This window comes from Rhinolophus hipposideros, assembly GCF_964194185.1.
Source record: "Rhinolophus hipposideros genome assembly, chromosome: 1".
Taxonomy (NCBI): Eukaryota; Metazoa; Chordata; class Mammalia; order Chiroptera; family Rhinolophidae; genus Rhinolophus; species Rhinolophus hipposideros.
The window spans coordinates 105,645,388-105,660,131 of record NC_138047.1 but is presented as its reverse complement, the minus strand read 5'-3'; the positions used below and the strand labels follow the sequence as shown (position 1 = coordinate 105,660,131).

Below are 14,744 nucleotides of genomic sequence, written 5' to 3'. Positions count from 1 at the left end.
CGCTTTCATTTACAAAGAAATTTAGGCCCAGAGAAGGCAGGTGAGGTGACCCAGGTCGCAGGGATTTGGTGGTGGGCATGGGAACGCATCCAAGAGCCTCTCTCTCACCAAAAGGTGACCCAACACCCTCGGTTCCCCAGCCGTCTCCCTGAGGCTGTAGTGAGACGCCCAGAGCCACAAGGGGCCATGTGCTCCCACCCCACGTGCCCCCACCACACAGAGTCAGCGATCCACAATGAAGAGAAAAGATATTTAATTATCTCTCGGTCTAGTCTCGTAAAGCGCTCAAAGTGTTTTCACAAGTGCAGGGAGGGGAGGGATTGCTCTCAGCCAACATTTACCAGTGATTCCGACACACGCAAAGAAACTCCAAATCACCGTGCTTTATACTTACTTTTAATTTCTGCACTGAAAAAGAAAAGGCAGGTGAAAAGGATGACAGGTTACAGTGACTTCATCTTTACCTTTAAATTAATCTTTGCTTTTGGGGGCAGAAGGGGAAAAAGAAAGACGGGAAAACATCAAAGCCTGACAGTGAAATGGTGACCAAGACACACCTCAGTCTGGCTATCAAGGGCTCTGGAATCCTGGAGACGGCGCCCTCGAACCACTAGCTTGTAAACAATGACAGGCAACAGTTAGGACACGTTTAAAAAAAAAAAAAAAAAAAAAAAAACAAAAGAAAAAACACAAAACCTCACGAGTCCATTCTTAAAATGAAGCACAAAAACTGACAGTGAAATACAAGGTCACGTGTGTGCCTGTCTGCCGAAGGGCTTTCTGGAGGTGACCACGCGGCGTGGCACACACTCCGGGACCAGGTGACACCTGTGCACACAGAACTCCGGCTGAACGCACAGCGTGCCCTCCTCCCAGCGCAGCCTCTGTCTGCAGGTGGGGGTGGGACAATCTCCTGATGGAGGGCAGGAGCCACGGGAGCGGGTCTGTGTGCTTTCGAGGCTCTGCCTCTGGAATGTTCCGCGCGCAGGCTGCGCTGGGCGGGGGTGTGAGTTATGCTCCACAGTTTAAGTGCTCACCTTGTTTTTATGTGCAAACTGTCACTGTCTAAAGCTTTCAGAAGGACGTGTACAGATAAGAATACCCTGCGGAGACGCGGGCTTGGGAGTTGGGGCGCCTCCCTCCTGAGTGGGCGGGGGCGCGGGGACATTACAGAGATATTTAGAGAAATGATGTTCTGCGGCGGTTAGACTCTAGTCCCTGATTCGGTCCATCCGAAGGCGGGGGTCCTCAGTAGGTGATTGTCCACTCTTTGACAGAGGCATCATGGGAGGTCGTGACCAGCGTGTGCTCGTCCAGCCAAGCCAGGCTGCTGACGTGGTGGAGCCGGTGAGCATCTAAGACAAAAGAACACTGTGAAGGCAAAGCCCGCTTCTCTGTGCCTCCGGACACCTCACACAAGGACGACATGACCACCTGTGTCAAAAGCCAACAGGGCCCCCGAGGAACCGCACTCTCTCAGGACCAGAGTCTGGAGTGACAGAGGTAGGAGCAGACGTCCTCAACGCCACACGACACTGGGGCACTGCCCTCGCCGGCGGTCACACCCGGGGCCACGAGCCACAAAGGACGGCAGAGCCTGTGACGGGTGTTACTGCCACACGTGGACGTAGTATGTTGGATTAAATAAAACTGACTATTCACAGTAACTTCACCTGTTTCTTTTCTAAACGTGGCTGCCAGAAAAACGTACAGTGCACTGAGGCTCCATTATGCTTCTCCTGGGCACTGAGGTGAAAACCTGTTAGTCCCAGGGGACGGGACGGGAAGCTTAGGGCATGACTGGGAGCAGCGCTCAGAGACCAGCACTCCTCCGCCCTCCCACCATGGGGGCACCCAGCGAGAAGTCGGCATCCTGACAGGGCCCTCCACCGCAACCCGACCTCGGGTTCCAGCCTCCAGAACTGGAACCAAGTCAAATCTGCTGCTTTTGAGCCACCAGCCTTGGGATTCTATTAAAGCAGCCTGGACGGACTGAGACAGAAAGAGATGGCAAGGGTGGTCCCGGGACTGCATGTGTCCGGCATACGGAGACCACCTGCTGTCCCCAGGCTTTGACGAAGAAGAGTGACAGGCACGGCTCTACCTGCCCTTCTGGGTGGCCTCCCCAGAAGCACAGGAGGACACTGGGACCAGCAGCTGGGAACGGCATTGGGGGAGCTGTGGCGGGTGTGGGAGTCACCTTGGATCTTGACCCTGGTTTCAGGGTCACTCAGGGTCCAGACGTACACCATCATGTCCATGCCACCCGAGGCAAAATGCTCATTGTCTGGTGACCAGGCCAGGCAGACGATCTTTGCATGGTGTCCATAGAAAACGTTGTTCTCCTAGTTGCAAGTTGAAAATAGAGGTGGTAGGTCAGGGGCCAGGCCAGGCATCATCTCATCTAACCCTCACGGTGACAGTGACGACTCTTCCTAAGTCACGGCCTCCTCGTTAAGAACACCACGAGATGACTGCTCCTCAGAAGTGAAGCCCAGCATCAAGAGGCAGCCACTGTCCCCCCCCCAGTGCCCTGCACAGCCCTCAATCACAGCGTGTCTCCCACTCACCCTGGAGCTCCCAGCCCAGTGAGGACAGAAACGCCCGTGAGAGGAATGCGGAAATGAAGGTGGTCACTCCGCCCTCTGCCCCGGGGCCAAGGGTGGCTTTGAGTGGGCCACTTCTACAGAGAGTCTCAGCCTTGAAGCACTGTGTCACCAGGGGCTTCTAACACTTTGGGAATGCTTTTTCTTCAAAGTATCCCATCTAATTCTTAATCCTGAAAACAGTCAACTTAAACATGATTTTCCTTCTCAAGTCTGCCTACTCCAGCCTTTGAGGCTGACTCTACTCTTCCGGATTACTCAGTGTCTTAAAGGAGGCCTGTTACATGCAATTGAAATCCTTGAAGTGGGATCAATGTGGTGCCAGCAGAACGGCACCTGGAGGGGGCACTTCATCTTGGTGGAGGTTTGGGTTACAGGTGAACGCGTGCAAATTTGTACTTTCACTCACCTCTGCCTTCCATTATGTGTACATTTTACAGCAAAAGATAAAACTCAGAAATGGATGAACTCTAGTTAATAATAAGCCAAAGTATCTAGGGAAAAATGTACAGATGGCCTGTAATGTACATTAAATGCACCAAAAAGTAGTTTACTGAATGGGTGGTAACGTGACATAGTAAAATGTTAACAGGAGTGTAGCTGGCAAAGTATTTCAATTCCCTGTAGATTTTAAACCTGGTACAGGGGGGGTGGGGGTGGGCCCAGGGACGGGAGACTCCAGGTCCTGTGCTGTCTGCTGCGGTCACACCAGCTGTCTCACACCCAGCGGGCCTGAACCCCGCAAAGCACAGTCTCGTTTGTGAACCGGACGGGAGCTGTCCAGGGCTCAGCCCTGGTGACGGAACGTGAACTCTCACCTCCGCCCCATCTGCATGGACCAGAACGAGCCCCTCACCAGCCCCTCCCATGGCCCGAGCGCAAAGCAGTGTCGGGATGGTCTGCACTCAACCTCAAACGACAACGAGAAGAAAAACCCCGCACCAGCTCCTCCACACACAGGAAAGAGCGCTGGAGGCCAGTAATGCACGTAAGCAGGCTGCCCGCTGAACCAGCCAGCGCGTCTCCACAGCCGGCCCCGCTGCCGCCCACCCAGGTCTGATTTCTGGCCCCTGTGATCTATCTCCCCAACAAGACCACAGGCTCCTGGGTGGTAGTACCTTGTCCCACGTCATTCACGCTCTAAGAGCAATGATGCGGCCTGGTCTTGTGCATCCACAGGAGAGAAAAGCCCCGGCCCCCACTTGCCACCTGCCTTGCCCTGCCCAGCCTGGGGACAGAGGCCGACGGACTGCCCACTCACCGAGTAGCCATCAGCCACGCTGAAGACCGTGACCACCTTGCTGGCATCGCACACCGCAAGGAAAGCGCCGTCGTGGGAATACGCCAAGTCAGTCACCGGGCCCTTGGCCTCCAGGAGCTTCTCCTCGTCCTTCAGCGTGGTGCCCAGGATGGAGTACAAGCGGACATTCCCGTCCTGCAGGACCGGGCAGTGAGCCACTCCTGACACGCTCGCTCACGCTCTCTGTCTCTCTCATTCTCTCTCTCTCTCTCTCTCTCATTCTCTCTCTCTCTCTCTCTCTCTCTCTCATTCTCTCTCCCTCTCTCTCTCTCTCTCTGCAGTAAGGGATCCCGGGCGTCCCCCACTCTGACTTGTGTGTCTGGGTGCTCAGGAGTATTTTACAAATACTCTAGAAAGTTCCAGTGCAGGTGCTGACAGGCCCAAGCTCTGAGAAACACCTCCCTGGCACCTGCCCCCTGAGCTGTCCCCATCCCCAGGACCCAGCAGGCTCCTTCAGACACCTGGCTCCCTCTGGTGAAACCCCCATCCTTGAGCTGGCCCAGGAGCCCCTTCTCAGGGAAGGCCCACCTGCTCTTTCTGCAGGCTCACGCCACTCAGCCCACGGGCTGTCCCCAAGCCCGAGTTCCTAGGTCAGGGAGGCCCATGGCCAACTTCTGCCCAGCTCTGCTCAGCCGGGCATCTATGTGGGTGGCTCCTCCTGCGCTCAGGCGGCCTAACCAGGTGCATGCACGTCGGGCACCTCCCTGGCAGGGCAGGGAGCCGCTTGGGCTTGACCCTGAGAACTGTCACACTCGCTGGGGTGCATTGGTGAGGGTGGTGACGGGGAGCAATGGGATGGACCGAGAAGGGAAGGGAGTCACCCGGCAGGGGGTGCCCCTGAACGTGCCTGTGGCTACCACGGGAGACAAACCCAGGACCAGGACCCAGCAGCCCTGCCCTCACACAGCTCGGGTCACCCCCAAACTGCCTCCACATCCCCGGGCAGAGGGCGTTGGGGGAAGGGCCTTACCGATCCGCCCACAGCCACCATGTCGCCACCGGGGTGCACTGCCACCACTTCGGGCTCGTAGCCGGGGTTGTCGATGCTGCAGCACTTCTTCTGACCCTTCAGCAAGACGATCTGGGGACACACACACAGGCAGCGTTAGACGGAAGACCTGGGCACGCCACTTAGCCAGCTCTGGGCTCCATCCCTGACTTGTCGGGGGCGGGAGGGCCGGTGCCCCCGCCTCAGCCCCAGGACCCCGAGCTGTGCTTCCTCCCTGTCAATCAGTGGGGACGGTGACAGTCCCTAGTCACAGGATCGCAGCCCACGCTGCTATTACTTTCATCACGTCCTCACTGCTCTCACCACTACTAGTACTGACTCCTTGGGAAGCCGCCTGATGCTGGAACTTCAGCTCCTCCCGCTGCACATCGGGCCCGGTAACTGCGCTTTGTTGAACAGAGCTCTCGTGGGGTTCAAGAGGACAAAAGCGACAGGCTCTGAACCAGCCCTGACGTCCAGGCAGCGCGAGCCACACCCTTTGCTGAGAATGTTGCGTGAGCTACATCCCTGAGACGGCAGATCACCTCCCCGTTGTGCAGAGGAGGTAACGGGGTACAGACAGCGCCTGCCGCGTGCCCAGAGCCCCGCAGCTCGGAGCAGAGCCAGAGCTCACACGTGGGCCCTGAGCCTGCTCCCATTCTCACCTGCAAAGGCCAGGTGTTCAGACACAGGCTGGGAAGAGCGCCCTCCTCGGAGAAGCACCCGCCAGCTCGTCCTCCTAGAGGACGCTTCCGGTCTCTCCCCCAGCTTCACTCAGGCCTCCAAGACGCTTACTCCTCTGGACCCCGACTGACCACCCAGGCTGTCTGCAGTAATTGCCTGGCAGGAAGTTCCTGTTATCTGGGACACAGGGAATCCATTCTCCCTGAAGCAATTAAGTTCACAGAATGGAGGAGGGGTCGTGAGTCCTGAACGGCAGCTTTCTGCAGCAGGATTTGTCACTCGTGCCCACAGGGGCTCGGTCACACCTGCTTTCTCTGATCCAGGCATTGGGATGCCCAGGTCTGCTGCCAGACGGCGTCTGCTGCAGAGCCGTCTGCATAAAGTGGGTCAGGCTTGGGTCTGTCAAGGGCGCTTCGTTCCAGAAATTCCTGAAGAAAAGGCATGTAGAGACCTCACTGTCTCGAATGAGAACCAGGCTATGGAGTTGAAACAGCAAATGCCACTCTGGCCGGGTACCCCTGCCATCGTGTGGCCTTGGGGAAGTCACCAGATCACTCTACGCTTTAGCCTCCGTGTTAATGAAAGCAATTTCCTAAGGTGAAAGGAGCCTGACACGTCCTTTCTCATAATCCTCCCTGTGAGCTGCTAGGGATGAGAAAACAGCAGCTCAGAGAGGGTGAGAAGTCACACACCTCCAACGCTGCAGGGCTGGGACACGGACACTAGTGAAGACAGAGCCGCCCCTGCTGTGCCTCCCACCGGCCTCACAGCCGATGGACACACAGGGTGGCCTGACATGCGAGTGCAGGCTCTGACCAGGCTGCCCGGGTTCAAATCCCAGCTCTGCCCTTTGCCAACAACTTGCCCCTCTGTGCCCATTTCCTCGCCTGTGAGAAGGGGATGACACCGCACGTAACTGACAGGACGGCTGGGGAGGGAGGGAGCACGTGTGAGGTCCTCAGCATAGCACAAACAGTGCTCGATAAAAACGTCTGTCAGGACGGGAGTGGAACGAGACGGCACCCCGCACAGCTGCCCGCACCACCTGCCGACACCACAGCAGGGCCGTACCTGGCCGATACACACGACCACCGCATATCCTCCAGGGCCCACAGCTACACACTTGGGTTGAACGTCCAGTTTCACGACTCCCTGTCCACTGTCAGCGAGAAGGGAAAACATGTTACTTCCATCTCTCAGCGGTACAGTGTAGGTATTACACACAGACTGCAAACCCACAACCACTCAGGTGGTTTAGAAGGAAATTCTACTGCCACCTGTACAGAAGGAGCAGTTTAGTGAACATGGGAGGAGGTGAAAGACGACTCAGAGACTCTGGGAGAAGATTAGAAATCGCGATGGGTGCTGGGGCATCAGAAGGGGGTGGCAAGAAGCAAAGGAAGTCGATTCTGTTGCTACTTATTTCTGGTAAGTACCCGCCACCCCAGATGGCACCCCGTCACCACTTCTGTCCCCACTTCTGTTAGCCGAAGACCCTGGCATTTCCTGGGTGCAGGCAGAACTGAGCTCTGCTCCCCCCACACCCAGTCATAACTAATCTGTTACTTTCAATGGGTGAAAATCATGTTATCTTTACTTTTGGCTAATACTACGAAATACACCATAGAAATATTTGCACACAAAAACTTCCTGAAAACAGTAAACTGAGGAAAATTCCACGTAAAAGGGTCCAGGGTGGAGTCCCAAAGGCTCAGTGGACACAGGCACCTGCGACAAGGTGACCAGGCCATGGCTCTGGCCTTCTACTGAGGCTCAGGGCAGCAGCAGGCCCCAGCGGGAAGACAATGCCGGAGCCACCACGGGGCAGCAGAAAGAGGGCTGGTGCCTGCACACAGTTCTGGGGTGGCTGCTGCCCTTACCCGAGGCTGAGCCACCTCACACGCCCAGGCAGGCAGGCGGGGGGAGCCCACACAGCACGCGTTCCCTACGGTTAGGGGTCATGCCTGGTGAGGGTCACCACCAGGCTGCCGTCTCCACAGGACAGCAGATCTAGGTTAACTACGGAGTGAGGCCGGGGAGGGCCACCCGAGTCTGTACTTTCATAAGCAGGTACATGGACCTGCCCTCTCCTTCCCCTCACCTGAAAGCTGCAGATTAATTGTTAAAGCAACGACCCCAGCTCCCGTGACTGTCAGTCAGTGGCAGCAGAGTAAAACAAATTTGACACCATCTTTCGCTCCCATCTGCTGGGTGCCTATCTGTCCTTGTGGAGCAGCTGCCACGTGCCAGCTGCCTCAGCACCACTGGTTCCTCGGTCACCTTCCCTTACTGATGAGGACAGCCGGTGGGGACGCCGCCCAGCTTCCCAGTCTGCACCTGATTGTCTCTGCACTAGTCCAGCTCCTGGCCGAGGGCTCGGCGAGGACAGAGGGCTCAGGGATAGAAGTGGCCAGAGCAGAGAAAACTCGTCGCGAGTGGCAGCGGCTGAGGCGCCCCCGGCCCCGCCCCCCCTGCGCACACACCTGTAGTCCCGCAGCGTGAGGTTTGTGTACCGCACCGTGTCGTCCATACTGCAGCTCACCAGCTGCCCGGCCTCGTCCACGGTCATCCTGGACACCTGGTTCGTGTGGCCCTTCCCAGCAAAGGAGTCGTTCTCCCCCGTCTCGGAATCCCAGTAATGTGGGGCACCGTTAAGGAAAAGCCGGCCCCTCCTGGATGTGGTGTGTGTCCCCGGGGAAGCCAGGGTCAGTCCCTCGTCCCAGGCAACACGAGGGACAGGCTGGCGAGCACCGGGCCTGAGGAGAACTCCCCGTGCCCGCCCAGGTTAGCGGGTTGTGTATAACCCAACCTGCCCAGTCACACAGCCCAGCTGAGCAGATTGCAGAACGGAGGATGTGTGCACACATCACAACCCGACGTGGGGAGCCAGTCGTGCTTGTGACGGACCCGGGCCTCCCAGAGGCTTCAGAAGGAAGTCGCCATGTAACTGAGCCAACGCGCCATCTGCTTTCTGGAACCTGCTGTTGAGTCCATGACCCTCAGCAGGACGCTGGCTCTGCCCCCCTGCCAAGCCTGTGGCCGCCCAGGTGCCACAAGGTAACGCCCAGGTTGACCCACCTCGGCAAGGCTGTTATGTGAACTGAGCTCCAGGTGCTTGGGTGTGAGGTGTGTTTTAAGGTGAGATTCTGCATTTACATCAACAAATAAGAATCTCATTTCCAATGAAGGTTACTGTGCCCTGGAGGAAGCCAGTGTGCATTCCACTGACGCGTTCTACGATGGCAACCCCAGCCGGCCACAGAAGAAAATGTGACGTGTGGGAGGCGGGTCCGGGTGCACTGACGGGGTGGGGACGAGCAGGGAGGGGAGGGACGTGGGGCCAGCGGGTGTGAGACAGTGTGGCTGGGCAGGCCTGACCACGACTCCAAGACAGAAGCAGATTCTAACGCCTTCTCTCTCACTATACCCTCCATCTCCTCACATTTCGCAGGGCAGAGGGTGACGTACCGCCCTCCCCTCCCAGGATTATGGGGAGGCCTCCCTGGATCCCAGGAAACCTTAGAAGCCCTGTAGACGAGGCAGGTTGGGAGGGGTGTGAGAAACCGGGAGTTCCTGGGTAGATCCTTCCAGAAGGTTCAGCAGCACGGAGACCAGGAAACGACTGACACAAAGGCAGCTCGATGATGCCCCCGCTGGGAGCCAGGCCTGGTGCCCGGGCGTCCTATGGATGCCTGCCCCAATGTTTAAGATGCCCTGGGAGGTGGGGTTACTAGCCCCGGGACACACGGGGGTGTGGGGCGAGGGGCGGGGTTAAGGGCTACCACACACGCCTCTAGGGACCGTCTCGGAGAAGCTGCAGGGGACCCAACCAGGAGAAGGGAGATTTGGGGTCCGGTCCCTGTGACCCTGGGGAAGGCACTTGAGCCATATGAGCTGGTCCCCCATTTTTAAAACAAGGGGGGGGGGTTCTACTAAAAGGTTCCAAGTCCTTCTGAATCTAAGACTCAATAATTGTACTGCTCGTGGAGCGACAAGGCCAGCAGTGTCAGTACAGGGAGAAGCAGCAGCCACTCAAGGCTGCGTAGCAAGAAGTGATTCATGAGGTCAAGAGCGTGGCCAGAGCGTGGACCCAGGCACATGGCAGTGGCCGCGGCTGCTCAGACTGGTTACTGCCAGCGGGCTGGCCTCCTCTCGTGGGAACAGGAAACTCCCACCTCTCCTGCCTGTGGCTCCAGAGCCAGCTGAGTCAAAGGATATTAATGTGTCCGTCATGGCTCCCAGAGTAGATGTAGGACTTGCCGCCGTTTTTATGCACTGTCAGGCACTGGATTGATTTGCTGTGACCCTGTGGAGGAGACAGACAGGGCAGGGTGAGCTGAGGACAAGCCAGCCCGCCTCTGTGACTTGCCAATCTCTCTGGTGACTACGCCGGGCGTGAGGAAGAGGCACAGCTGATGTGTGGAGACCCTGCAGCCTGGCGGGTCTGTGTCTCCTTCACCAGCCCCGGTTAGCTTTTCCCGCTGACCATCTGGGCAAACCCTCGTCATACAGCCCCCCCGCCAAGGCACCTGACGCCCACCCAGGGCACGGGTCTAATCAGAACCCCAGCAGCTGAGCACCCCATCTGTGCAGCCTGACCCCGGCACCCCGCCACCCCAATCACTGCTCACACTCAACATGAACAAGGACCAGCCCCCACCTGGGGCCGAGCCTCAAAGGAGAGGAAGCAGCAGAAACAGCATCAGTCTCACAAACGCGCCGGGGGACCTCCCGGCCACCTGGGGACTCACATGCTTCTCACCCAGCATCACTCCTCACCACTCCAGCTTCAGCCCCAGGCTGAGGCGTCTCCTCTCCCAACCCTGCTCCCTACACGAGCTGTCTGAGGGCTCCAGCCCCCACAGACACCCCAAACCTCCCCAACTGGCAGTGGTGCGGTGGGTGGGGAGGGGCTGGTGGGCAGAGCTGCTCTTGTTACTGCTCCTGGGCGGGTCTAACCAGCACCCCCCCACCGCCTGAAGGCAGGTGGCACTCCCAGTTCTTTATCAGCAGTGCTCCGTGGCCCGCGGGCACGATTCCCACACAGGGCTTCCTTCCAGGAACTGCAGAGTTCCGTGGCGTGCCATTTGTTGCCCCAATGTGGCCTGTATCTTCAGAGAAAGGGTCACCCAGTTCTCGGGACTGGAGAAGCAGTGAATGTGCACAGTGGGTCACGGCCACCTCACGTCTCCTTCTGGGACAGTGACCTGCCAGCCCTGTTCCTTAGGGCACTGGCCTCTCTGCGGTCTCACTCTGCACAGCCCGGGACTTAGATCCTGCACTCAACGAGACGCCAGGGCTGCGGCCTCCCCTGGGAACTGTGAGAAATGCGAGACGCACCTTCTGAGTGCGGGGGAGGCAGCCCAGACACCACGTCTAACAAGCCGGACGCTCGGGTGATTCTGGTCCTTCCAGCTCAGTGAGCAGGACCACTGGGGACCGTCTCGAGAGTGACGACAGCGCAAAGCCATCTGACCGAAGCGCTCGCGGCCAGCCAGACATCGCCGCGAGTGGAAGCTCCCAGGTGACTCCCGAGCTCGGGCTGAGAGCCGCTTTCTCACTCCCCCTCCTGGCTCACACGCAGCTCACACTTGGCACAAACAGCCTGGGAGCCACGTGTGTGGCACGGGAGTTTCTTTCCTGACAACTACAAAAGCCCACGAGCTTCCCCCAGCTGACTTGGGGAAGGAACAGGAACCCTGCCCTCGTGCCTGTGCCACCGGCGGCAGTGAAAGCAGCAGGAGCAGTCAGGTCCAGGGTGCCAACAGACACAAGACGACACGTGGGACGGCCACCTGGGGCCCACTGCGGGGGTAACAGCTCATGAGAAGCTGCTCTTCTGGGCAGAGGAGAGAGACTGACAGCAATGCCTGCATCTCGCAAGCAATTGCTCTGTCACACCTGGAGGCCCAGGGATGTGATTGCCCCCCTCCCCCAGCTCAGTGTCAGGCCGTTACACCTTCATTTCATCCTCCAAGTCATCCTCGTCACACTGGGCTGAGAGCCTGGTGAGGTCCTAATGACCTCAGGGCCTAGTTAAGCACCCCTCGTGAGAGCAGATGGCACGGGGTGGCAGGAAGGCCCCATGGGGCTGTTGCACTGGGTCAGCCCTTCCTGTCACCAACGCCCCCACCTGGACGGACTGCAGCGAGCACCCAGGTGACTGGGCCTCAGGAGCAAGTCACACAGCTGAGAGCAGCTGGGCGAGAAACACTGTGGCCTTGCCACCTGGAGTGGCTAAAAATGACCCTGGGTGGTGAACACACAATGGGATTTATAGATGATGTATTACAGAATTGTACACCTGAAATCTATGTAATTTCACTAACAATTGTCACCCCAATAAATTTAATTTAAAAAAAAATGACCCTGGAGGCTCAGCTGCCAGGAGGGGGTACACATGGAGCCCAGTTGTGACCCCGTCCCTGGAAATTGTGGTTCTGGGTCCTAGAGAGGGTCATCCACCTGGGGCCCAAGAACAGGCCCACCCCGGGCTCCCACATCAGACGATGACACCCCCACACCCCGGCGGAGGCAGGAGCTCCTGGTGTGGCTACGTTTCCTGCGGTGACAAAATCAACAGGGCTGACAGAGGGACAAGCATGACCCCAGCCAGGGAACCTGGGGCAGAGCCCGCTGACCAGATGTCCTGAGGAAGCCCTCCCGGTGATTGGGTCTTCCCACGCCCCCGCACTCGAGGCCCCCATACCTCAGGCGCCGTCACTTCTCTAAGTTCCTGTCCCTCCACGCCCCTATCCTTCATGCCTTCCCTGCTCTAACTACACAGACTCACTCCCATGTGCAAATCCCACGAGGTCCAGGTCCAGCTCCAAGGCCGTCGGTCTTCCTCTTCCGGCTTTCGCTGCCCCCCACCCCCATCTGCCGTGATGCTCTATTGACCGTCTTGGAGCTCAGTGTGTCCTAGCCTGTGAGCTGCTAACAGGGAGGCCAGGCCGATCCCCTCCGGATGGAACCACCCCTGCTCTCATGTCTGCTAAACTCACTCCCAAAAAGCAACAAGCGCCCTGTTGCTGTGCCAAACCCTGCAGGCCCAGCCGTCAGCCCCTCCCTTCTCCCAGCAGCCCCTGAAGGCAGGGCCGTCCACCCCTGGCGCGGCCTTACCTTGATCACCCGCAGGGGTTTGCTGGGGTTGTTTTTGTCCAGGTAATTGATGTACCCAGACAGGGAGACGCTGAGAAGGTGGTCCTTCTGCCACAGGCAGCCCAGCTGCTGGTCCAGGACGTTGGAGCCCATGGTGAACGTGCTGACGACAGAATTCACGTTGACGTCCCAAATTTTAGAGGTTTTGTCTCCGGAAGCAGAAAGCAAATGGGTGCTATCAGGACTCCAACTAATCTACTCAAACGAAACAGTATGACCTATGTCAGAGAATTTCAGTGGGAACGGGCCTCAGAAAGCAGCCTGTCCACAGCCCCCACGTCTGAGCCGGGGGAAACCAGGAGGCGTTGGAGCACGCCAGGGCAAGAGAGGGACCAAGTGTCCAGGCCACATCACCTTTTCTACGTGACCCTGCAGCTCTGTACCACCTCCCCTGCTTTAAAGCTTCTAATTGCAAACTCTGTTCAGATGACCGCAAACGTAGGTATGGCCCGACCACAGCCAGAGACAAGTCATGAAGCACAAAGCCATACTCACAGCATAAATGCCTCCGTCGTGGGCCTTGCTTCCACCCAGGGCACACACTTTTTCGCCCGTCTTCCCATCATAGACGTATATCTTTCAGAAGATAAAAATGCATGTGGATTATCTGCGTATGTGTGACCGCTCCCAGCAGTTAGCACGCTAAATGAGCCCTTCCTTATCTGTCACTGCTGTCAGAGTTCCCGACTGTGACTCAAGAAAGGGGATGAATCTAAAAAGGTGCTGCCAGATTGAGTTCCGAGCTCCATTTAAAGGAGACAGAGAGCCGTGTGTCCTGTGCTTTGGTGACAGCCCCGTGACTGGGCCTCGTTCCAGGAGGTGGGAAGGAGGGAGATTCCTAAGTTCCGCACACTGAGACTGGCTTAGCTAGTCTGTCTGTTCTGAGCAGTCACAGGGGACAATCGGAGGAGCCCCCACCTCAGGGACCCCCAACCCGGCCCCAGCCCTCACCTGGCCGTCAGCGCTGGCCGTGGCAAATCTGTTCCCATCGGGAGAGAATCGCACACAGTTGACGAAGCGGCTGTGGTCCTGTGGGAAAGTGGATAGTCAGCCACCTGACGACAGGAGGTTCAGGCAAGTTCTCTGAGACACAACCTGTCGCCAACAGCTACTACTACGACTGTGAAGTGCCGTCCACGGGAAGACCTCAGAGCTTAAACAAGTCCCCATTTAGCTCCCGACTCAGCTGGGAGGCCCGGTGCAGCCTGCTGCCTCGGCCCAGGCCCCTCTCCCTGCCTGGAAGGCCCTGTGGCCTCCAGCTAAGCCTTCCTCTGCTATGACGCATTCCCCGAGCTGCGCAGGCAGAACCGCCCTCTTCCCTCTGGGCCCCTAAGCGCGCCTCAAGCCCCGCACCCCGAAGCTTCCTGCCTGCCAGGACCCTGAGGCCGCCTCCCTGAGTTCCCAGACCCGGCCCAGGCCCAGCACACAGCAGGTGGGCAAACTACTGAGGTTTTAAAGACATTAAGCAATGGAAATGAATTTCATGAGGAATAAGCATCTGAGTAGGTGAGAAATGACCTCCAAAGGTGATTCCCTCACCTGAATAAATAAACGAACTCACTGTTCCCTCAATCAAGAAGGGTTTGTCAGAGAACGACCCTCTAGAAACCCCACATGCACCGCTGCCAGCTTGCCTGGCTCCCGCCGCTCTCCAGCCCCAGCTGCAAGCACACATGGGGTGTGGAGGGTTCGCGGCCCCCACGGGTATGGGCACTAACCTTCAGGACAAACAGACGCAGCGCACACCCCGCCTCCACAGTCCCCTCCAAAGGGAAGCTCCGACTTAATGTTCAACAGGAGGTGCTCGTGTGGAAGGACCTGCATGTGTCTGTTTAATGTTATGGGTTGAACTGGGACCCGAAAAGATCGTCACCAATTAAACCACTGAAGGCCTGGTACCTACAAATGTGACCTTATTTGCAAATAGGGTCTTTAGAGCTGTCATCAAGCTAAGACGAGGTCACTAGGGTGGGTCCTACTCCAACGAATGGCGACCTTGTAAGAG

General features: G+C 57.7%; 1 protein-coding gene across 1 annotated transcript in view; it reads right to left on the bottom strand.

The window, feature by feature from the left end:
• Nucleotides 1-236: 236 nt before the first annotated feature.
• The window catches only part of WDR1 (WD repeat domain 1), a 37,030-nt gene continuing 22,522 nt past the window's right edge, over nt 237-14,744 (bottom strand). The window contains exons 6-15 of the mRNA XM_081045000.1: nt 13,691-13,768; nt 13,235-13,315; nt 12,701-12,934; nt 9,797-9,884; nt 8,062-8,218; nt 6,650-6,737; nt 4,877-4,987; nt 3,868-4,041; nt 2,201-2,345; nt 237-1,355 (exon numbers count right to left, since the gene is read on the bottom strand). Coding sequence (XP_080901126.1) covers nt 1,249-1,355; nt 2,201-2,345; nt 3,868-4,041; nt 4,877-4,987; nt 6,650-6,737; nt 8,062-8,218; nt 9,797-9,884; nt 12,701-12,934; nt 13,235-13,315; nt 13,691-13,768 — 1,263 coding nt within the window. The 3' untranslated portion in view covers nt 237-1,248. The remainder of the gene's footprint in view (nt 1,356-2,200; nt 2,346-3,867; nt 4,042-4,876; nt 4,988-6,649; nt 6,738-8,061; nt 8,219-9,796; nt 9,885-12,700; nt 12,935-13,234; nt 13,316-13,690; nt 13,769-14,744) is intronic.